The sequence below is a fragment of the Amblyraja radiata genome, chromosome 27, assembly GCF_010909765.2.
Source record: "Amblyraja radiata isolate CabotCenter1 chromosome 27, sAmbRad1.1.pri, whole genome shotgun sequence".
NCBI lineage: Eukaryota > Metazoa > Chordata > Chondrichthyes > Rajiformes > Rajidae > Amblyraja > Amblyraja radiata.
In genome coordinates this window covers 34,751,733-34,775,068 of record NC_045982.1, presented here as the reverse complement: position 1 = coordinate 34,775,068, position 23,336 = coordinate 34,751,733, and the positions used below count along the sequence as shown (strand labels likewise).

The 23,336-nt window shown below is 44.7% G+C and overlaps 1 protein-coding gene across 1 annotated transcript in view; it reads left to right on the top strand.

The window, feature by feature from the left end:
* The window catches only part of gnl2 (G protein nucleolar 2), an 87,884-nt gene that overhangs the window by 58,124 nt on the left and 6,424 nt on the right, over nucleotides 1–23,336 (top strand). The window contains exons 10-14 of the mRNA XM_033045491.1: nucleotides 2,432–2,560; nucleotides 6,477–6,581; nucleotides 10,411–10,569; nucleotides 16,342–16,449; nucleotides 22,058–22,500. Coding sequence (XP_032901382.1) covers nucleotides 2,432–2,560; nucleotides 6,477–6,581; nucleotides 10,411–10,569; nucleotides 16,342–16,449; nucleotides 22,058–22,500 — 944 coding nt within the window. The remainder of the gene's footprint in view (nucleotides 1–2,431; nucleotides 2,561–6,476; nucleotides 6,582–10,410; nucleotides 10,570–16,341; nucleotides 16,450–22,057; nucleotides 22,501–23,336) is intronic.

Below are 23,336 nucleotides of genomic sequence, written 5' to 3'. Positions count from 1 at the left end.
TTGGTGTTGGTAATTTCTTTCCACCTCTCCCTTTACTCACCCGAACCGTTCTTCTCCGTAGCTGTAGATTGTGTTGCCCGTCCTTTCAAGCTTTTCCACTGCTGTGCCCGCTTGTTGCTCCAAGATATGTATAAGGTCACTGTTGACCATCTCCCACTCTTTCTTTTCAACAGCTTTGGGCCATTTCACTCCAGGCTTGTGCCCTTTGATCTTTCCCTCCAATGGAGGTCTTTGTCGTTGTTGCGTGGGCTCCTCCACTGGCATTTCTGTGCTTGTATCACCCTCTTCAGTGACATGGGTGCTGATGCTCTGCGAACTTTGGTTTGAGTCCCGTCGCTGTGCTTCACTCGACTGATTTGACTGGTTGCTTCGTAAGAAGTACTGGTCAATGCGAGGCCCATGTCTCTGCTCTCTCAAGCACTTTTTCTTCCCTTGGTGGATCTTCAAGCCCTTCACTGATGTAATTTTCTCCCAACCACAAATGCACACATGAAGTTTGTGTCCCGCAGCTGTTGTGGATGTCTCATGTGCCATGCTCTCCTTGTCCGTAGTCGTTTCCGTTCCTGAGTCTGTAACCGTGTTATCAATCGGTGAGCCATCTTGCGCCCCCGCTCTCGCAGGCTCTAGGGGTATTCTCTTTCATTTACTTTTAGTAGCATTTAGCGGGTGTCTCCAACTAACTGAAACACCGTGGGGACTGCTATCATGGGTAGCTAGCCCATGACGGCCCCAGCTTCTCAAACATTAACCCTATCATTCCTGGAATCATTCTTGTAAATCTCCACTGAACCCTCCAATGCCAGCACATCCTTCATCAGATTTGCGGCCCAAAACCGCTCACAATATTCCAAATGTGGTCTGACCATTGTCTTATAAAGCCTCAGCAGTACATCCTTGTTTTTATATTCTGCACCTCTCAAAATATATGCTAACATTGCCTTTGCCTTCTTTACTACGGACTCAACGTGCAAATTAACGTTTTGGGAATCCTGCGCCGGTCCCTTTGCACCTCCAAAATCAGAATCATCTCCCCATTTTGAAAATAGTTTATACCTTTATTCCTTCTACCAAAGTGTGTGACCAAACACTTTGCTACGCTGTATTCCATTTACTACTTCTTTGCCCACTCGCCCAACTTGTCCAAGTCCTTCGCAGACTCGCTACTTCCTCAACACTACTTGCTCCTCCATCTAGCTTTGTATTATCTACAAACCTGGCCACAAAGTCAACTCTTCCATCATCCAGATCATTAACATATAACGTGAAAGGTAGCGACCTAACACGGACCCCTGCTGAATATCACTAGTAACCTCTTTCTACACATTTGTACCTGTTTTAGCATTACGTAACTATGAAATGATGAATGGTTTTCAGCTACCTAAACATTGTTTCGCAATTATTTTTTTCAAACGTTGTGAAGTAGGTTCTGTCTAGGGAAAATTGGTTGGTATTTCTTGTTGCTAAATCTCTGGTGTACTCACAAAATATCAGTTTATAATGGTTGCTCAAGTACAGGCATGAGACTAATTTTTTTGTAATTCATTCTTTCTGTTTATTAGGTTGTAGCATTGTGGGCTGAAGAGCCAGTTCATGTGGTGTATTGTTCTAATTTACAAACAACAGTAACATTTGTGATTTTTCTGTCAAATATAGTAAAATTCCACAAAAACGGACACACTTGGGATTTTGGTGTTGTTAGACTAATGCATTTTTCTGAGTACAATTTTAAGATGGTACACAGTGATGTATATTTTTCATTGATGCGGGCAAGTGAAGAAAGCCAGTGCAATAGGGACACAGTGGTTCATGCAGGGTCATGGAAACAGTCGTGGTAAATGTAAAACAGGCGAGGGAAATGGGAACCTTGGTTAATGTGTGGGGTGTGGCTGGGCTACATGCCTAACAATTGGATAGTGGATTAGTGGAGAAAAATTATAGTTCATCGTAAGTGGCAGAAAAAAAATCAATTGTTCCCTAACACAGTAATGATCCAAGGCTGTCATGCTGTGTTTAAATCTCACCCCCCCCCCCCCCCCCCCCCCCCCCCCACGCCCTTGGCATGAGGTATTTCCACATCACTCTGGGGTTGAGATCAGCATATCTTTAGATACCAAGGGAATCAGAGAATTTGGAATCCCGGCTGTAAAGGTGCAGGGTTTTAGTGAGCTTGAAGCATTCTGTTGTGTAGTAATATTTCTTCCCTTTATTACTCCAATCTCTTCTCTTGCCTCTTTTTCTCTCTGCCTCTTTCCTCAACAGTCACTTTTTTTCCAATGTATGTCTTGCAATGTATAACATCCCCAGTGATAGCGACAAATTATTTTTTTTAAATCATTGATTAAATCTTGAGATCACCTCTTCAGTTTTTGGCAGGAATAAACTAAATATACAAAGGCATTAATTGTGTGTTATCATTTCTATTTTTAAATAGCTGCATAGTGACAAAAAACAGATCTGTGTGGGTTTCATTGGTTATCCAAACGTTGGCAAGAGTTCTATCATAAATGCACTTCGATCCAAGAAAGTCTGCAAAGTTGCACCAATTGCCGGCGAAACAAAGGTACGTAACTTGGGACTACTGAAAATAATTCTCTGAAAATCAACCCAGTTTAAAAAGTGACTAAATCTGAAGTTTTGTTAGCGCATTTTTCTTGGTCTTTAGCACTGCAGTTCGCTATCCGCTGCTTTATTTTTGTTAAACCTTTTTGAATCCTAACAAAGACGTGTCTTTGAAAACCTTCGAAGGAATTGTCATCAGATATCAAATATCTTTTATTTTTCTCTCTATTCACCAGTCTTTTCATTCTGTACAATAATTAGGTATTCTGAATGTACATTGCTCTCCAATTTAGTCACTGACTCGTTGGTCGTACAGCGTTAGTTGCTATTTGATAACCTGGCTCAATATGATCGATGCATGTAGTTTTGCAAGAAAATTATTTTAAAGGCTTGTCACTGAACTTTCAGGAAGGTCTCTTGTTGACGTAAACTTGCAACATCTTCCCACGCCCTCACACATCTTCACACAAAGTGGCCACCTCCTGCACCTACACACAACTGACACATTGACGACTGCTTTGGGGCCACCTCCTGCACCTACACACAACTGACTGACTTCATCCACTTCACCACCAACTTCCACCCGGCACTCCAATACACCTGGACCATTTCCGACACTTCCCTACCATTCCTTGACCTCACCATCTCCATCGCAGGGGACAGACTCCTGACCGACATACATTACAAACCCACTGACTCACATGGCTATCTGGACTACACGTCTTCCCACCCTGCCCCCTGTAAAGACTCCATCCCCTACTCCCAATTCCTCCGCCTACGCCGCATCTGTACCCAGGATGAGACATTCCATACCAGAGCATCGGAAATGTCCTCGTTCTTCAGGGAACGGGGATTCCCCTCCGCCACCATAGATGAAGCTCACACCAGGGTCTCATCCATACCCCGTAACACTGCTCTCTCTCCCCATCCCCGCACTCGCAACAAGGGCAGAGTCCCTCTGGTCCTCACCTTTCACCCCACCAGCCGGCAAATACAACACATAATCCTCCGCCATTTCCGCCACCTCCAACGTGACCCCACCACTCGCCACATCTTCCCATCTCCCCCCATGTCTGCCTTCCGCAAAGACCGCTCCCTCCGCAACTCCCTCCTCAATTCTTCCCTTCCATCCCGCACCACCTCCTCCCCGGGCACTTTCCGTTGCAATCGCAAGAAATGCAACACCTGTCCCTTCACCTCCCCCCTCGACTCCATTCAAGGACCCAAGCAGTCGTTCCAGGTGCGACAAAGGTTCACCTGTATCTCCTCCAACCTCATCTACTGCATCCGCTGCTCTAGATGTCAGCTGATTTACATCGGGGAGACTAAGCGGAGGTTGGGCGATCGTTTCGCTGAACACCTCCGCTTAGTCCGCAATAACCAACCTGACCTCCCGGTGGCTCAGCACTTCAACTCCCCCTCCCATTCCCAATCCGACCTCTCTGTCCTGGGTCTCCTCCATTGCCAGAGTGAGCAACAGCGGAAATTGGAGGAACAGCACCTCATATTCCGTCTGGGGACCTTGCGTCCGGATGGCATTAACATTGAATTCTCCCAATTTTGCTAGTCCTTGCTGTCTCCTCCCCTTCCTCAACCCTCTAGCTGTCTCCTCCCACCCTCCCATCCACCCGCCCTCGGGCTCCTCCTCCTCCCCTTTTCCTCCCTTCTCCCCCCCACCCCCCATCAGTCTGAAGAAGGGTTTCGGCCCGAAACGTCGCCTATTTTCTTCGCTCTATAGATGCTGCTGCACCCGCTGAGTTTCTCCAGCAAAGGTGATTGTTTTGAGCAGTCAAGCAGATTTAATTTGATGTAACCAGGAAATATGTTGTGGAATTTAGTTTCCATGTTGGATGTTGACTCATTCTGTGTGTTGTTTGCATCTGGTGATAAGATAATTTGAACAAACAGTTTGATGGTATGGTAATGCTGTCATAGAAACAGAAACTTATCAGGTCAAGACAATTGAAGATAGAACAGTGCAGCACAGCCCACAGTGTTCAAAGTCAAAGTAGCCTTAATTGTCATTCAGACCTTGCGGTCTGAAGAAAATTTTGTTGCCTTGCAGTCCTACATATAGTAAAAATGACAAAAACTCACAATAAACGCAAATTAACATCCACCACAGTGAGTTCACCGGGCACCTCCTCACTGTGATGGAAGGCAAAAGTCTTAAGTCTTTGTCTCATCCCTTCTTATTCTCCCTCTGCGCCGAGGCGATCCAGGCTTCAGATGTTGTGACCCCGTCGGGTGATGGTAAGTAATGTCAGTCCCGCGGCTGAATCCGAGCTCCGCGAACGGGCCGGTTCAACTCCGCAGCCCGGGGTGGTTGAAGCTGCCGAAGCTGCGGCCCTCCAGTCCAGCGGACACAGCTGTTGTTGCGGAGGCTCCGGAGAACAGGTCACCAACCTGTGACCTGCGAGCTCCCGACGATGTCGTCCACTGGGCCCGCGGTCGGATCGGGTGGCCACTACTGCCGGAACACTGCCCCACTGTTTGTGCCCAACACAATGCCGAGTTAAACTGATCTCATCTCTATATAAATGATCTATATTCCTCTATTCCCTGCACTTCCATGTGCCTATCTAAACCCCTCTTAAACATCACTATAGTATCTGCCTCCACTACCACCACTAGCAATGTGTTCCAGCCCCCACCGCTCTTTGTGTAAAAAAACAACTTGCCCTGCGCATATCTATCAAACTTTCCCCCACTCATCTTATACTAGTGAAGTTAATCGCTAAACCAAACTAAACGATACTATCTAGTGTTAGACATTTCCACCCTGGGAAAAAGATTCAAACTGTCTACCTCATGTGCCTCTCATAATTTTATATACTTTTTATCAAGTCTCCCCTCAACCTCTTACGTTCCAGGGAAAGCAATACTTCATTCAACCTCTCCCTGTAGCTGAATCCCTCTATATCTTGTATAGAGCTGTATCTTCAAACAGCATTCATCAATGTCTTCAACCAGAATATCTACCTTCCACCACAACCCTGTGTCTTCCATGACTAATCCATACAATCAAATCATCATGAATCTCGTACATCTTCATCTTCTGGATCAGCCAAACTTAGGGACCCTATCAATAGTCTTATTATAGAAGTACGTCTGATTTTGAAGAATTCTCTCCAATAGTTTCCCTACCACTGACTTGAGAATGATCTAGAAATTTGGATCTCTTTCCAAACAACATGTTCACAGACTCATTTAATTTGGGGTAGATCATGCCAACAATCATTTCAGGATGAACTTTACCAATATACACTTCCAGTTGTAAACTATGTTAGAGTGCTTTACCTTTCTCTGCTGATGGTTTTGAACCTAGTGGTGCAACCTGATGTTGCAATTTGCTCAACATCTACTTCCGCTGCTTTGCTTGGTCATAGCATCATAGAACTGTAGACAGAAAAAGGCCCTTTCTGTTGACCCAGTTGTGGGCTGATCCCATTAGCCTGCATTTGGCCCATTGTCCTCTAAACCATTCATATCCATAAATATACTCATTCCAGATACAGACTACCCATTAGGTGAAAAGGTTACCCCAGAAACCTTTTCAAGTCTATCTTGTCTAGTATTAGAATCATCTATCCTGTCAAAGTGTACGTCAAAAAACTTCTTCTGCAGTCAGTGGCCCTACTTCCACTACTAAATATATAGTGCATTACATATTTGTATATGTATGTATATATCTGTGTTATATATTTCCTCTGTATCCTGGTAAAATATAAACATTTTTTTATTGAAGCATTGAGCCCAAAAATGGAACAAATGTCTTTGACATTGGTCTTTCTGTCTTTTGTTGAGCTATTGAATTTCTAATTGTTCGCATGGAATGTCCGGCTGGTAGTATTTTTCATTTTAATTTAGTCTTATGATTTCATGCTGCAATAATCTTGGTCTTCCCCGTATTTCAGGTTTGGCAATATATTACTCTGATGCGACGCATTTTCCTCATTGATTGTCCTGGGGTTGTGTACCCATCTGGTGACACAGAGACTGAAATTGTGCTGAAAGGAGTGGTGAGTGTAACTTCCACATAACCTAGATCAACAAAGAACTGCAGATGCTGGTTTCCAAACTCTCCTAATTATTTTTTTAATCTGTAGGATTATTGATGTGGTTTTGTTTATACGTATAATGAATGCTAAAATCACACACATTGTTGGTTGTTGGCTTCTGAACATCTGAATTTCCCTGAGGAAGTATTTATTATTATTATTACATGGCTATAAATACAGGTCCACCACCAGTTTTCCAGCACCCTTGGTTCCAGAATCTGTCTGGATTATCCGTTTTGCTGGACCAACAGAGATCACGACCTCCAAGAGGAGCCGGATGGTACCGGAATGGTCCGCCTTGGCTGCTGAGGAGCTGAGATACCGACCCACAATGTCAGCTGCAGAAGTTGGCTATGGGAACGGATTTGCCGGTTCTGGTTGGGTCGGAGTTCCAGAGCCTCGACCGCAGGGGGAAATTCTACCCGCCGACCGGCTGTGGAGGTCTTGATGAGGTTCCTACCTATATTTCCGAAGTTCTATGTTATCCCACATAATTATCCCTATGTTATCCCACTTCCTCTATGAAATCTATCATTAATTTCTCCTTTTTTGCATTTCATTTTTCGGATTGGTCTTGCAAATCCCCAAAGTGTTCTAGTGGAACTTAAATCAGCTGGTAAGGTTTATGTAAGCTATTCAAACATTTCTTGCATTGTTCTGCTAATAGTTCCTGAAGCCTGTGTCATTGTAGCTAGCAAATATATGCAGATAAAAGGATTTGATTTTTGTTAAAACTTGGAACTAGAAGATCCATTTTCCCTTGAGTTGCAGTACCAACACTGATCTAGTTCTGCCTGCAGCAAACTTGAAAGTGTGCACCACCAGACTCAGGAACTGTCTGAAGAAGGGTCTCAGCCCAAAACGTTGCCTATTTCCTTTGCTCCATAGATGCTGTCTCACCCGCTAAGTTTCTCCCAGCATTTTTGTCTACCTTCTTCTCCGCTCTTATCAGCTTCTGAATAGTCCTTCCATAATCTAGGGTACTGTCCGATTCATTTCAACCCTATTGTGGACATTCGACTTTGTTTATGGAAGTATTACGCTGCAATGCTGAGATCTATATTCTGCACTTTGTATTTTCCCCTTTTGCTCTATCTATTGTACGTCCTTTTGGCTTAATTGTATTTATGTATAGTCTTATCTATCTGATTGCATCCCATGCAAAATGAAGCTTTTCACTGTACCTTGGTACACACGATAGCAATAAACCTAAACCTACAAAGCCGTTTTAGATCAACCAACTGTGTACACACTTACAGAAACATTTCACATTGAGGTTGTATTTACTTCTTACAGAATGGCTTTAAAAAACTTAATTACCATTAGCTGCTCTTGCATGCCACATACAGAAACTGTTCTCTTGTCTCAAGTGACATACACAATATGTTTTAAGCATCAAGTTTACATTTATTGTAACTGCACCAATTGGTACAGTGAAATGTGGGTTGCCATACGAATAACATGTGCTTAGTGTTTACAAACATAGGCGTGAGACAGTGGCGCAGCTAATGGAGCTGCTGCCTCTTAGCGCCAGAGACCCAGGTTGATTCTGGCCTTGGGTGCTGTCTGGAGTGTGGAGTTTGCACATTCTCCCTGTGACCGCATGGGTTCCTCCAGGTGCTTCACTTTCTTCCCCTCAAAGACATGCGGATTTGTAGATTAATTGACTGCTGTAAATTGCCCCAGGTGTGTAGGGAGTGGATATGAAAGTGGGATAACATAGAACTAGTGTGAACGGGTGATCGATAGTGTGGACTTGGCCTGTTTCCCTGCTGTATCTCTAAATACTAAAAACAGCACATATTACGTTAATTACAATTAGTTAGTCTTGTCTTTATTTTTCCCCTGCATTTTGTCCCGGACTGATTGAATTTCAGACTCCTTTCTCAAGTTGCCTGGAATTAAGATGGAGTATGGCATGAATTGATATATTTATTTCGGGACATTGTAGATAAACACCCAGAATGATATCTAGATTTGAGTAAATAAGGTTAAAATTAATTGCCGTCTTTCCCGGCAATGAAGACGCACCTGCGTCGAAGACGCACCCCACCACCTCCACCGGTTGCGCCTTTGCCGAAGGACATGTGGCTGGCTGGCTGGCAGGCGGGCCGGCAGAAGACATTAAGGTTATGCTGTCCGGTCCCGGCTGCCGCTCGCAGTCACCCGGGCTACTTCCCACCTGGCGGCCCAGCCAAGTTTACTACTTTGTGCAGCTGACCTGGGCCAGACTCCCCACACGCTATGGAAAGGAACTCTTCCCCCCCCCCCCCCCCAGGGGAGCTGTCCTTTTACAGCCGCTTCCCACTTCACACAGTTCCAGGGTCGAAGGAGTGGCAGGTTCCGCGGAGCAGTCGCTACGAGAGTGGCATTGCTCTGCCTAACCTTCAGCCTCCAAGACGCAGGTAAATTTTCGGGCCTTATTTTAGAGTATAAAATAGCGTCATGTCTTAAATAAATTGACTGGGTAATTAAATGCAATTATTTCTCATCTAATCATTAGTGATAGGAGTAGAATTGGGCCTTTCGTGCCATCAAGTCTACTCCGCCATTCAATCATGACTGATCTATCTCTCCCTCTTAACCCCATTCTCCTACCTTGTCCCCATAACCCCTGACACCTGTCCATGTCCACATAATCCATGTTGATATATTGTTATCTGCCAGCTTTGTCCTACATCTTGTGTTTTGGAATGAAAGCTGCCATAAATTGTTTATTTACTAGAATGTTGCCTGGGTTTCAACAACTAAGTTACAGAGATAGGTTGAATAAGTTAGGTCTTTATTCTCTGGAGCGCAGAAGGTTAAGGGGGGACTTGATAGAGGTCTTTAAAATGATGAGAGGGATAGACAGAGTTGATGTGATCAAGCTTTTCCCTTTGAGAATAGGGAAGATTCAAACCAGAGGACATGACTTCAGAATTAAGGGACAGAAGTTTAGGGGTAACATGAGGGGGAACTTCTTTACTCAGAGAGTGGTAGCGGTGTGGAATGAGCTTCCAGTGGAAGTGGTGGCGGCAGGTTCGTTGGTATCATTTAAGAATAAATTGGATAGGCATATGGATGAGAAGGGAATGGAGGGTTATGGTATGAGTGCAGGCAGGTGGGACTAAGGGGAAAAAAAAAATTGTTCGGAGCGGACTTATAGGGCCGAGATGGCCTGTTTCCGTGCTGTAATTGTTAAATGATTTATACTGGTGTCATATTGTTCTAAATCACTGGCGCTGTACAATCACTAACAATGAGGGTTTGATTAGTACGGGTGTCAGGTTATGGGGAGAATGGGGTTGAGAGGAAAAGATAGATCAGCCATGATTGAATGGCAGAGTAGACTTGATAGGACGAATGGACTGCTCCTATCACTTATGAACTAATAATGTCAATATGAATTTGTAGATTTAAATAATTTTCTCGTGATTTCCATGAGTTTCCCATTCTGGGCCAATTGTAGCTGAGAAGCCCAGGATGGCTGCGTGTAAGAGATCTTGCCACCTTCCCAGCTGTTATCAGGGAACTGAAACATCCTGTTGCCAACTGGAGAGCGGTCATGAGCCCCCATCCACCTCATTGGAGACTCTTGAACGATCTTTGCTTGACTTTTATCTTGCCCTAAACGTTGTACCCTTGTTCCTGTATCTACACTGTCTATCTTCTGCTTGATTGTAATCGCGTATCGTCCTTTTGCTGACTGGATAGCACGCAACACAAAAGCTTTGCACTGTACCCCACATAACAATAATAAATAAAACTAAACTTCAATTGAACTTTATCCTTCTGTTTCCTTTCACAGGTTCAAGTGGAGAAAATCAAATGTCCTGAAGATCACATTGCTGCTGTATTGGAAAGAGCTAAGGCGGAATATATCAGCAAGACCTACAAAATAGATTGCTGGACCGATCCAGTTGATTTCTTAGAAAAGCTTGCTTTCAGGATGGGAAAGCTATTGAAGGTGACGTTCATTATGCCATCATTTCTGTTTTGCCATGTACCTAATATAAATAGTGTATTCACCGTTTATTGTGCAGTGGAATCTTAAAATGCTATTAATCTAGTATTTTACTTCGGAGTCACGTGAGTGACTACGTGAAGAAGCCCACCACGACGCATGCGTGTCATATCGCTTTCACGCTTGTGAAACGACAGGCGGGGTGGAGCGTTCCCCCGCAGCGGTAAGTTTGAAACCGCGACCTGCAGGTAAGTGATTTACTCTGCGGTAGTTTTTGTCCCCGCGCTGTTTTTACACAGGGGGGGAAGCTGGACAAAATAGTGTCCACAAGTGCTGCGAGTGAAGCTGGCTGGGGAGGACCGCGAAGTTGCGGGAGCCAGCAGCAGCTGAAGGCACAAGCCCCGTAAGGGATCAGCTGTGCCGATTTGTGATCCCGCGCCGGCCAGAACACCATGGCCGGGCGGGAGACTATTCACAATGGGGCCGTCGACTTTTGACAAGTCGATAACGGCAGGAGGCGGGGTGGAACGACGTTCCCCCGTAGCGACAATTTAAACCACAACCTGCAGGTAAGAACTGCGGTCTTTTTGTGTTTTCCCATGCTGATTACAGGTGGAGAAACCAACGGGAAACAAAGAAGACAAGGTCTGCGACAAAGCTGGTGAGGGAGGGCAGCGGGCAGCCAGCAGCAGCAGCCAGCGGCACTCGGATCACCGATAGTGGGATCAGCTGTGCCCGATGTCGCCTCCGCACCGGCCAGATCCACGCGGCCGGGCCGTAAGGCTAGACACAAAAACAAACAAGGTCGTGGACTCGGAGGAGTCCGACTTTGAACAACCGCGGGCGGCCAGCGACCGAGAGCGCTGGAGCCGGATGGAGCGGTGTGTGGAGCATTTGCTCCAACGTGACAGACTCCGGGAGATGGAGTCGGGTCACTGTGGGCCCTATGATAAACCCACAGCAGTACCTCTTGAAGGGCTGCACAGTGCTTCTACCTCATCAGAGGGGAGCACTGCGGGTCAGTTCTGGGCTGACCTGGAAGAGGGGTCCGCAGAAGGAAAGACAAGTGTGCAAGGGGTGCAGGAACGAGAGAACCTACTGGACTAAAAAAAGGGACTCCAACAAAAACCCACTACAGCCAAAGACAGCACCCCTACGCACCCACCAGCAGAACTGGTGAAAGCTCGAAGGCCGGTACTCAAAACATGAGTCTTTTTTAGGCCATGGCCCAGACCGGCCTTCTTGGAAGATGCGGGGACCTCCAACGCCAACCAAGCCGAAAATCCAGACACCAGCGCAACAACAGCAGCGAAGAACCTACAAAAAGAAGTAAACCTGCCACTGGTAACTATAATAATAATAATAATAAATTTTATTTAATGGGCGCCTTTCAGACATCTCAAGGACACCTTACATAGTAATCAGAATAAAAACATATAATCGGAATAAAATAAGTAATAAAGACATCACAGAGACACAAATTAAAAACAGAATTCAATCCAAAAACAGAAAATCAAAAACACAGTGTGAAGAGAGAGCAGCGGCAGCCAAAGCGCGCCAGCGTCCACTCTCTCTTCACGGCAGCTATCTTGGACACAGACCTACAGGACTACAATTAGACAAAAAAATCATCCCCCCACAGTGGATAGCACTGTGGGGGAAGGCACAATGTCCAGTCCCCACCCCATGTTCACCCCAAAGTCAGGCCTATTGAGGCCACCGCAATTGCTTCTACGGAGACCCGATGTCCCTGGCCGTTCTCACCGGGTGGTCTTGCCCCGGCGTCGGGAGAGTCCTTTCGGCGGCTGGGCCACCTGGAACGGCCGCTTCCTGGTTGGTTGGTAGGTATGGAGGTAGATGGGTCTGGTTCCCTACAAAATACAGGGAGCATGGAGGTTGGGGGGAGATTACACTCTTTTCTGAATGCGTGGAGCATGTTAACAACCGATACTTACATCTTAAGCAGTATCCGGGGATATACAATAGAGTTTATACACAAGTACAGCCCTCCAGTTCAACATATACCGAACCGAATGTTCGTGCTTTCTGATAAAGAAAAATCAAAAGCGCAAGCTGAACAGGAGCGGCTTTACGTAAAAGGTGTAATTGAGAAAACTCAACACGAACCATTAGAATTCGTGTCCAATATATTTACCAAAAACAAAAAAGATGGTGGTTGTCGCATCATCATAGATCTGACAAAATTGAATACATTTGTACAATATATTCACTTCAAAATGGAAACCTTTGTTACTGCTAAACAATTAATTTCCAAAGGTTACTTCATGGCCAGCATCGATTTAAAAGATGGTTACTATTCAGTGCTTAAACGAGGTGACCACAGATGTTACTAAAAATTCAACTGGATGGCACAACTCTGGCAGTATAAAGCACTGCCAAATGGGGTATCATCAGCCCCAGGCTGTTCACAAAAATTTTGAAACCAGCCCTAGCGTTTCTACGGAAACGTAAACACATGGTCATGGCATATTTAGATGACATACTCATTGTGGGCAAAACTTTGGAATTGGCCAAACAAACTGTAACAGCCACAAAACAGTTATTTGAAAAACTGGGATTTATTATCCATCCAGTTAAATCTAAACTAACGCCTTCCACTACTATGGACTATTTGGGGTTCACCATTGACTCAGTTCACATGTCGGTGACTCTGCCTAAGGGAAAGGCTAGAGATTTAATAGAGGCTTGCAATAACCTCATTGACATCAGCAAACCATCCATCAGATTGGTAGCAAAAGTAATTGGCAAAATGGTGGCTGCCTTTCCAGCCACACAATTTGGACCTCTACATTACCAAAACTTACAGAGAGCAAAAATACAAGCACTCTAAATTAATGCAGGTCACTTTGACAGACCTATGAAACTACCAATCAAAGCTAAAATGGAACTAAAATGGTGGATAGATAACATCTGGCTTTGTTCCAATCCAATCATTGTCAGTAACCCTTCCATGGTACTACAAACTGATGCCAGTGCACTTGGGTGGGGAGCCACCAATACCATCACCAGCTGTGGAGGTAGATGGACTGCTCAGGAGGCATCATTATTACTCACACTGGGCATAAACTACCTGGAAATGTTGGGTGCATTCCATGGCCTAAAGTCATATTGTACTGGGTCATATCACCAGCATGTTAGACTACAGATAGACAATACCACTGTGGTAGCATACATTAACCACATGGGTGGAAACAAATTGACATCATGTGACAATCTGGCTAATACAATTTGGCAATGGTGTATCCAGAGAGATATTTGGATATCAGCCACTTACCTACCAGGAAGACTAAATTTAGTGGCAGACACCAGGTAACGCAAATTTAATGAAAACACCGAATGGATGTTGAATAAAAAAGTATTTGCTGATATTACAGCAAAATATGGAACACCAGATATCGATCTATTCGCATCCAGACTTAACCACCAGTTATCAAATTATGTTTCATGGGAACCAGACCCTGGGGCAGCGGCGACAGATGCATTTTCGCTGCATTGGGGGAAATTGTTTATTTACGCATTCCCTCCTTTCTGCCTCATCAGTCGGGTATTAAGGAAAATACAACAAGACTCTGCGTTTGGTATTTTGGTAGTACCCGATTGGCCTACTCAACCATGGTTCCCAGTGGTATTAAACATGGTATTAGAACCATGTATCACCATCCCACATAGACCAGATTTATTGCTACATCCCATAACAAGGGATAGCCACCCATGCCATAAACATTTGAACTTATTAATTTGTAGAGTTTAAAAACACCTCTACTACAACTGGGACTGACGGACCGAACAGTGAACATGATCTCGGCGGCCCAAAGACAGTCAACCAAAAAACAGTATCTGGTCTATATCAGGAAGTGGGCGATGCACTGCCATAAAAACAACATCACCTACAGAGACATGAACATCCCGTCTGTTCTGGAATATCTGGCAGGCCTCCACTATGATGAGGGGCTCAGTTACAGTGCCATCAACTACGCCAGAAGTGCCCTATCGACTTACCTATGGCAGGGGACAGAGCATTACTCTGTTGGGACTCACCCACTGGTAACAAAACTTATGAGGGGAATTTTTAATACTAATCCCCCAAGAACCAGGTACTCCCAAATATGGGATGTAAGTATTGTCCTGAAGATGCTCAGGAATTGGTCTCCAGCAACAGCTCTGTCCCTACACAGACTGACATTAAAAACAGTCATGCTAATGGCATTGGTCACGGCACAGAGGGTACAGTCACTGCATAAACTAAGACTGGACAACATGACTTCCTCAACAGAAAATATTACGTTTCATATCTATGAGTTAGTAAAGCAGAACAGACAGGGATCAGCAGGCCTCAATATACAATTTAGGTCATACTCAACAGATGACCATCTGTGTATAGTAAGACATCTGTCGTTATACATGGAGAAACCGAAAATCCTAAGAGGCAATGAGAAGGCACTTTTTGGTCAGCCACAAGCAACCACACAAAAGAGTGACGGTCCAGACCATCTCAAGATGGCTGAAACAGGTGCTAACACAGGCTGGGGTGGATACTAATATTTTTAAATCTCATTCCACCAGGGCTGCAGCTACATCGGCAGCGATACAGTTGGATGTCCCAATGGACCAAATCCTCAAGGCAGCAGGATGGTCTGGGGGGGAAAAAACATTCCAATTATTTTACCACAAACCAGTAATGAAACCTGGAGCGTTTGCAGAAACAATTTAAGTCCTGTAAATTAATTTAAACCCATAAAAAGGGGTTATAATTTTGTGTTAATAAATTTTATGATTTCAATGTCGAATTCATGTCCAAATTATGTTAACACAATTCCTCCTAGTCATCAAGGCAGACGTGATGCATGGACTCGTTTCCACGGCATGAAATCACAGAGCTTTAAAATCTTCACGTAGTCACTCACGTGACTCCGAAGTAAAATAGTAAGATTAAACGAGAACTTACCAGTTTGAAGTTTGATCTGTATTTTATGAGGAGTTACGATGAGGGATTACGTGCCCTCCGCTCCCACCCTTGATCATATACTTAACTGGTATCTCTTCTCTAATCTTACTATGTTTAGTCATTACAGTTATCTGTGATTTCACACCGCTGCTTTGAAGAATGACACGCATGCGTCGTGGCGGGCTTCTTCACGTAATCCCTCATCGTAACTCCTCATAAAATACAGATCAAACTTCAAACTGGTAAGTTCTCGTTTAATCTTACTATTATATGATAGAATCCTTCCACATCAACACGAAGAGAAAACTCAACACCTTCCACCTTAGAAGCATCCGCTGTATCCTGGGCATATCCTGGCAAGACAGTGTCCAATGCCGAGATCCTGTCTCGCGCTGGCCTTCCCAGTATGTACAGTCTACTCAGGCAGCGCAGACTGCGGTAGCCAGGCCATGTCCACCGCATGGAGGATGGCCATATTCCAAAAGACATCCTCTATGGAGAGCTGACATCTGGGAGGAGAACCATCGGCCGCCCCCAGCTACGATGTCTGCAAGACAGATTGTTTACCACTCCCTACTTGCGTTGCTAATTTCAGGGAGTTATAGACGTACCCCAAGATCCCTCTGTACATCAATGCTGTCAAGTGACTTGCCATTCAGTGTATAATTTCCCCTTGCATTCAAATCTTTCAAAGTGCAACACCTCACACTTGCTCACGGGATTAGTCACAAATTTGAGAAATCGTTAAATTAGTGTAGATTCTGCCAGTTCTTATATCAACAGTTTTATCCCTTGATTTCATTTTCCAGGGTGGAGAACCTGACGTACAAACTGTATCCAAAATGGTGTTGAACGACTGGCAAAGAGGACGAATCCCTTTCTTTGTGAAACCACCAAATGCTGAAGACAACTCCAAGGTGATATGTCTTTTGGTTTATAAGCAGATATGTTTACTAATGAATCACTAATAATCATCTGCATGAACTAGTGATGTAATGTTCTTTAAAGCTGAAACACTTTGATCATGAGCTGATGTCAACATAATATAAAGCCACAAAACCTTAAAATGCACCAACTCTGAAAACACCCATTCTATTCTGCTTTGACAATACAACAATATATGACATTCAAAACCATTGTAAGGAACTTCTGATGATAGGAATAAAGAAGAAACCAATTTTGCACTTGCTGTGATTGACATGCATAACCCGTTAATGTAGATATTGTTGCTCATTTTTGGAGTCTTACGACTGTCTTAAAATATTTAGCATGGAATCCAAGTGTCTACCACTGTATCATGTAAGTCGGGTGGGGTGGGAGATTGCAACCTTCACGTGGTCCACCCTGTTTCAACGAATGCAATCAACCTGGCGTGCACAAACAGAAGATCAAACAGAACAAGTTGTCTTACAACTTTAGGCTGTGCATGCCATACGCAAGAAGAAGAAGATGTAAGTCGGGTTATAGAATGCGTAGTGCAGCCTTCCGGCTTGCAGGTTGTGATGTTGAAACTTGCAGGGCATCAATCCATTGCCTTTGGTGCCAGCGCGTAGCATTTGTGTAAGTACTGGACAGGTCTTGATTGATAAAATTCTATTGCAGTCATTGTCACTAATAACCAAAAAAAAATGTGTTCCATCACTGCTCATGCCTCATTTGTGCTGTGGCTCAATGCATTAGGGCTAGTGGTCTACAGGAATGCAGAATATCTAGTAATAATAAAGTCAGGGCGCTCAGAGTTACCTACTTAAGGAAACTATTGTAAGAAGCAGAAAAAGTAGTCTTTTAACCGTCCGCAGTGCGATCATGCCTGATATTTTACCTCTCTGCTACGTCTCTGGACTGATCCATGTCCCTTGATTTCAAAATGTTCAGTACTGTGTTGAGCTCTGTGTTCAATGCATTTGCTGAGTAGCCACTTCCTTGTGTGTACAGTTCCAAAGGTTCACTGCTTTTTTGGTGAAGAAAAGTCTTTACAGTATTAATTGACTAGTTCTTTATTTTGAGATGTTTGTCCTGGTTCTAGACACAGCAGTCAGCGAAACATAATTCTTTCATCTACTTGAACGACAAACCATAGAGGACCCAGCATCGATCCCTGCAGCACACCACTGGTTACTACCCTCTGTGGCCAATCAAGCCAATCTTGTGTCCAATTGACTAGCATTCCCAGGATCCATGTGATAAAACCTTCCAGACCAGCATACCATGCGGGACCTTATCAAAGTCCACATAGACATTGATTTCTGCTCTGCCCTCATCAATGCTCTTGGTCACTTCTTCAAAAAAACACATCCAATTCATGAGACTTGATTTCCCACCCACAAAGGAAAGTGACTATCCCAAATAAAACTTGCCCTTCCGGATGTAAATTAATCCTGTCCCTCAGAATCCCTTCTAACAACTTTCCTGCCACTGATGAGCAGCTCAGCGGTTTGTAGTTCCCTAGATATAGCTGGACAAAGGATCCAACTGAGCCAGGAAAGTGATTGAGGAACATGTGAGAGGACGTTAATGGTGGAGAGATGATTAAGGAATGGTGAGAAAACTGGTGTGAGAGGAGATTATTGGAAGGGAGGCGGAGAATCCCCGAGTAATCAAAGTATATAGATGATCAGGAATATCAAGACAAAGTTAGTGAAGGTATGGGTGAGGATGTATAGACCCAATAGTTCATGGAGAATATTGACAAGAAATGGAGATCGGTCATCAGAAGAAGAGGAACGCTATCTCTGGATATGAAGATTAAACAGAAACGTCCCTTAAGAAGAGGGCCAAATCATTGATGAGCCTTCACTGAGACTCCTTGCAACAACTTGGATCAGAACAAGCCTTTTAATTGAGGGGGTAGAGACCTTAATTGGTTATTTCAGCATTTAAAACCCGTGCTGTTGTGGCAACATATGGGCAAAAACAAAAATGGAGCCTGGGTTGTGTATTGTCTGTTGCTTGGCTTTGCACATCGCACCCTTGTGGAACTTGGATGTTGTGTACAGAAACCCACACCAGTCACCCTTTTGGTTTCGGCTAAAATTATTGTGGATGATGTAAAAATATTGATCTCTGCAATAGAAATGCAAACTGGCAATTTTTAATTGGACTGCATATGACATTGAATATGGGTTTCATTAATGATTACAGCTTTCAGTGGCATATACAGTGCCCTCCATAATGTTCGGGACAAAGACCCATCATTTATTAATTTCCCTCTGTACACAATTTGAGATTTGTAATAGAAAAAGTCTCATGTGGTTAAGGTACAGATTTTAAAGTACACATTGTCTGATTTTAATAAAGGCCATTTTTATACATTTTGGTTTCACCATGTAGAAATTACAGCAGTGTTTATACATAGTCCCCCCATTTCAGGGCACCATAATGTTTGGGACACAGCAATGTCATGTAAATGAAAGTAGTCATAATAATAATAATGTCTTTATTTATATAGCACATTTTTAGTCAACTTGCATTGACCCCAAAGTGCTTCACACAATTACTTCCATACAGACAGGCAAAGGTGGGTGAAGTGTCTTGCCCAAAGACACACACAGGCAAAGGTGGGTGAAGTGTCTTGCCCAAGGACACAACGACAGTATGCACTCCAAGCGGGATTCGAACCAGCTACCTTCCGATTGCCAGCCGAACACTTAGCCTATTGTGCCATCTGTCGTCATGTTTAGTATTTAGTTGCATATCCTCTGCATGCAATGACTGCTTGAAGTCTGCGATTCATGGACATCACCAGTTGCTGGGTGTCTTCTCTGGTGATGCTCTGCCAGGCCTGTATTGCAGCCATCTTTAGCTTATGCTTGTTTTGGGGGCTAGTCCCCTTCAGTTTTCTCTTCAGCATATAAAAGGCATGCTCAATTGGGTTCAGATCGGGTGATTGACTTGGCCACTCAAGAATTGACCATTTTTTAGCTTTGAAAAACTCCTTTGTTGCTTTAGCAGTATGTTTGGGATCATTGTCTTGCTTTAAGGGGTTGGACAGGCTAGATGCAGGAAGATTGCTCCCGATGTTGGGGAAGTCCAGGACAAGGGGTCACAGCTTAAGGATAAGGGGGAAATCCTTTAAAACCGAGATGAGAAGAACTTTTTTCACACAGAGAGTGGTGAATCTCTGGAACTCCCTGCCACAGAGGGTAGTCGAGGCCAGTTCATTGGCTATATTTAAGAGGGAGTTAGATGTGGCCCTTGTGGCTAAGGGGATCAGAGGGTATGGAGAGAAGGCAGGTACGGGATACTGAGTTGGATGATCAGCCATGATCATATTGAATGGCGGTGCAGGCTCGAAGGGCCGAATGGCCTACTCCTGCACCTAATTTCTATGTTTCTATGTTTCTATGTTTAGAATGAACCGCCGGCCAATGAGTTTTGAGGCATTTGTTTGAACTTGAGCAGATAGGATGTGTCTATACACTTCAGAATTCATTATGCTACTACCATCAGCAGTTGTATCATCAATGACGATAAGTGAGCCAGCATACCACCACAGATGAGGTGGTATGCTTTGGATCTTGGCAGTTCCTTCTCTACTCCATACTTTGCTCTTGCCATCACTCTGATATGTTAATCTTCATCTCATCTGTCCACAAGACCTTTTTCCAGAACTGTGGTCGCTCTTTTAAATACTTCTTGGCAAACGGTAACCTTTCCATCCTATTTATGCGGCTAACCAGTGGTTGGCATCTTGCAGTGTAGCCTCTGTATTTCTCTTCATGAAGTCTTCTGCGGACAGGGGTCATTGACAAATCCACACCTGTCTCCTGAATTGTGTTTCTGATCTATCGGACAGGTGTTTGGGGATTTTTCTTTATTGTAGAGAAAATTATTCTGCCATCAACTGTGGAGGTCTTACTTAATAATAATAATGATGGATGGGATTTATATAGCGCCTTTCTAATACTCGGCGCTAAACAGTTGATGTCTCTAATAGAGTTATTCTTGTTTCTCAGTCTCATAATGGCTTCTTTGCCTTTGATTGGCACAAATTTGGTCCTCATGTTGATAAACAGCAATAAAAGTTTCCAAACGTGATGGAAAGACTGGAGGGAAGATTAGGTGCTGAGAGCTCTCTTATACCTGCATTAAGGAGGCAATTAAACACACCACAGCAATTACAAAGACCTGTGAAGCCATGTGTCCTGAAATGGGGAAACTGTTTAAACACAGCTATAATTTCTATATGGTGAAATCAAAATGTGTCAAAAATACCCTTTAATAAGATCTGACAATGTGAACATTGACCGTGTGATTTTTTATTTTTTTTTATATTACAAATCTCAAATTGTGGATACCGAGGCAAAAAATAAATAATGGGTCTTTGTCCCAAACATTGTACAGGTGCACAACCTTTTATCCGAAAGCCTTGGGACCAGACACTTGTCGGATTTCGGAATTTTTCGGATTTCCGAATGGAAATTTTTTAGCGTAGATTAGGTAGGTAGCGCGGGCGGCTTGAAAAGTCTGGAGCGGCTGCCTCCTCCCCGGTGACCGGGGAATCATTGTAAATCATTGCATAAATGTTGGTCAGTTAGTTTGGAGGGATTTTATGGGGGGGGGGGGGGGGTGAAGGGGGAAACTTTAATTCTTAGTCCCCTACCTGGTCGGAGAGGCGGGGAGCGGGCAATGCCTTACCGGGTCGCCGTGCAGTAAGCTCCGGAGCGCTGTGGCCGCCGACCCCCAACATCGCGGAGCTGGGGGCTCCGTCCGTCCGCGGGCGGCGCCGGTTGGAGCTCCGACCCCGGCAACTCTACCCCTGGCTGCGCGGCGCTCCAAATCCAGCGCGGCTCACGGCCGGACGCCCGCAGCCCCAGCTCCGTGATGTTGGGAGTCGGCGGCGTCGCAGCGCTGGGATACCAGCGGGGAGCGGGCAATGCCTTACCGGGTCGCCGTGCGGTAAGCTCTGGAGCGCTGTGGCCGCCGACACACAACATGTCGGCGGCCACAACGGTGCTGGGGCTGCGGGCGTCCGGCCGCGGGCCGTGCTGGATTTGGAGCGCCGCGCAGCCAGGGGTAGAGTTGCCGGGGTCGGAGCTACAACCGGCGCCGCCCGCGGCCGGACGCCCTCAGTCCCAGCTGGGAGTTGGCGGCCACAGCGATCCGGAGCTTACTGCACAGCGACCCGGTAAGGCATTGACCGCTCCCCGCCTCTCCGACCAGGTAGGGGACTAAGAATTAAAGTTTCCCCCTTCACCCCCCCCCCCCCTCCCCTTCACATAAAAGCCCTCCAAACTAACTGGGGAGGAGGCAGCCGCTACAGTAGTACAGACCTGGGTTGACCGTGGGTCGTTTTGGGTCAAGTTTGGCGCCAAACGCGAGCTTTGGTGTGCAGACGACATCCTGGAAAAAATGGCCGGTTTTCGGAGTTTTTCGGTTTCTGGAACTCCGGATAAAAGGTTGTGCACCTGTATCTTGAGGTTTTACATGGAATAAACACGAGTATTAAATATTTTTGGAGTGCATTTTGTCATTATTTATTTGATCTCACAAACTGCTTGACTGGTTTCTCTTGTGTTTTTGCAGCCATTAACTACGTTAGAAGTGGAAAAAGAGTCTAACAATTCCGATCCCGTGAAAGAGTCGCCAGAAGTGATTGTAGAAAACGAGCCTGAAAAAGTTGAGAAAGAAATTGTGCCGCAAATAGTTGCACAAGTCAGGCAAAACTTCGGGAAAATCAACGTGGCACCCGAATTTTCTGAGACAGATCTTCTCCCTGTAAACGTCTCTGACAATGAAGAACACAGTTCAGAGGAAGATGATGAGGGTGAAGAGGAGGAGGAGGAGGAACAGGGAAAGGAGGTTAATGACGGGAAGGAACCAACTGATGCTGATCTAAGTAAACTCCAAGAGAATAATCTTCAGTGTGCGGGCAAGCCAAAACGGGTGCTGCGAGATTTGGATGAAAAGATCGCCAAATGCAAAAAATTCTTGGATAAAGCCAAAGCAAAGAGATTTTCAGCTATTAGGTAAGCATATCTCCTACTCCCCCCCATCACCTACCCTCAACAACAAACCAGTGCAAGAAAGTGTTTCCTAAGAGTTTCCTGCTGAAACCCAACAGGATTGCTCTCGCAGAGACTCTATCAAAAAGATCTAGCCTGACATCGGTGGTGGGAAAGATGCTGGAGTCAATCAAAAAAAATGAAATAGGAGCACATTTGGACAGCAGTAACAGGATCAGTCCGAGTCAGCATGGATTTACGAAGGGGAAATCATGCTTGACTAATCTTCTGGCATTTTTTGAGGATGTAACTAGGAAAATGGACAAGGGAGAGCCAGTGGATGTAGTGTACCTGGACTTTCAGAAAACATTTGATATGGTCCCACATAGGAGATTAGTGGGCAAAATTAGGGCAATGGTATTGGGGGTAGAGTGCTGACATGGATAGAGAAGTGGTTGGCAGACAGGAAACAAAGAGTAGGGATTAACGGGTCCCTTTTAGAATGGCAGGCAGTGACTAGTGGGGTACCGCAAGGCTCGGTGCTGTGACCGCAGCTACTTACAATATATATTAATGATTTAGAATAACGTTTAGTGCAAGATAAATTCAGTAAAGTCCGATCAAAGATTATCCAATGGTCTCCAATGAGGTAGATAGTGGCTCAGGACTGCTCTCTAGTTGGTGAAATGTGTAGTTTATTGTCACGTCTATCAAGGTACAGTGAAAAGCTTTTTGTTGCTGGCTATCCAGTCAGCGGAAAGACTATACATGATCATAATTAAGCCGTCCACCGTGTATGGATACAGAAGGGGAACAATGGGAGGAGGTTTGAATTGTGTGTAGACACCAAATGGCCTGTG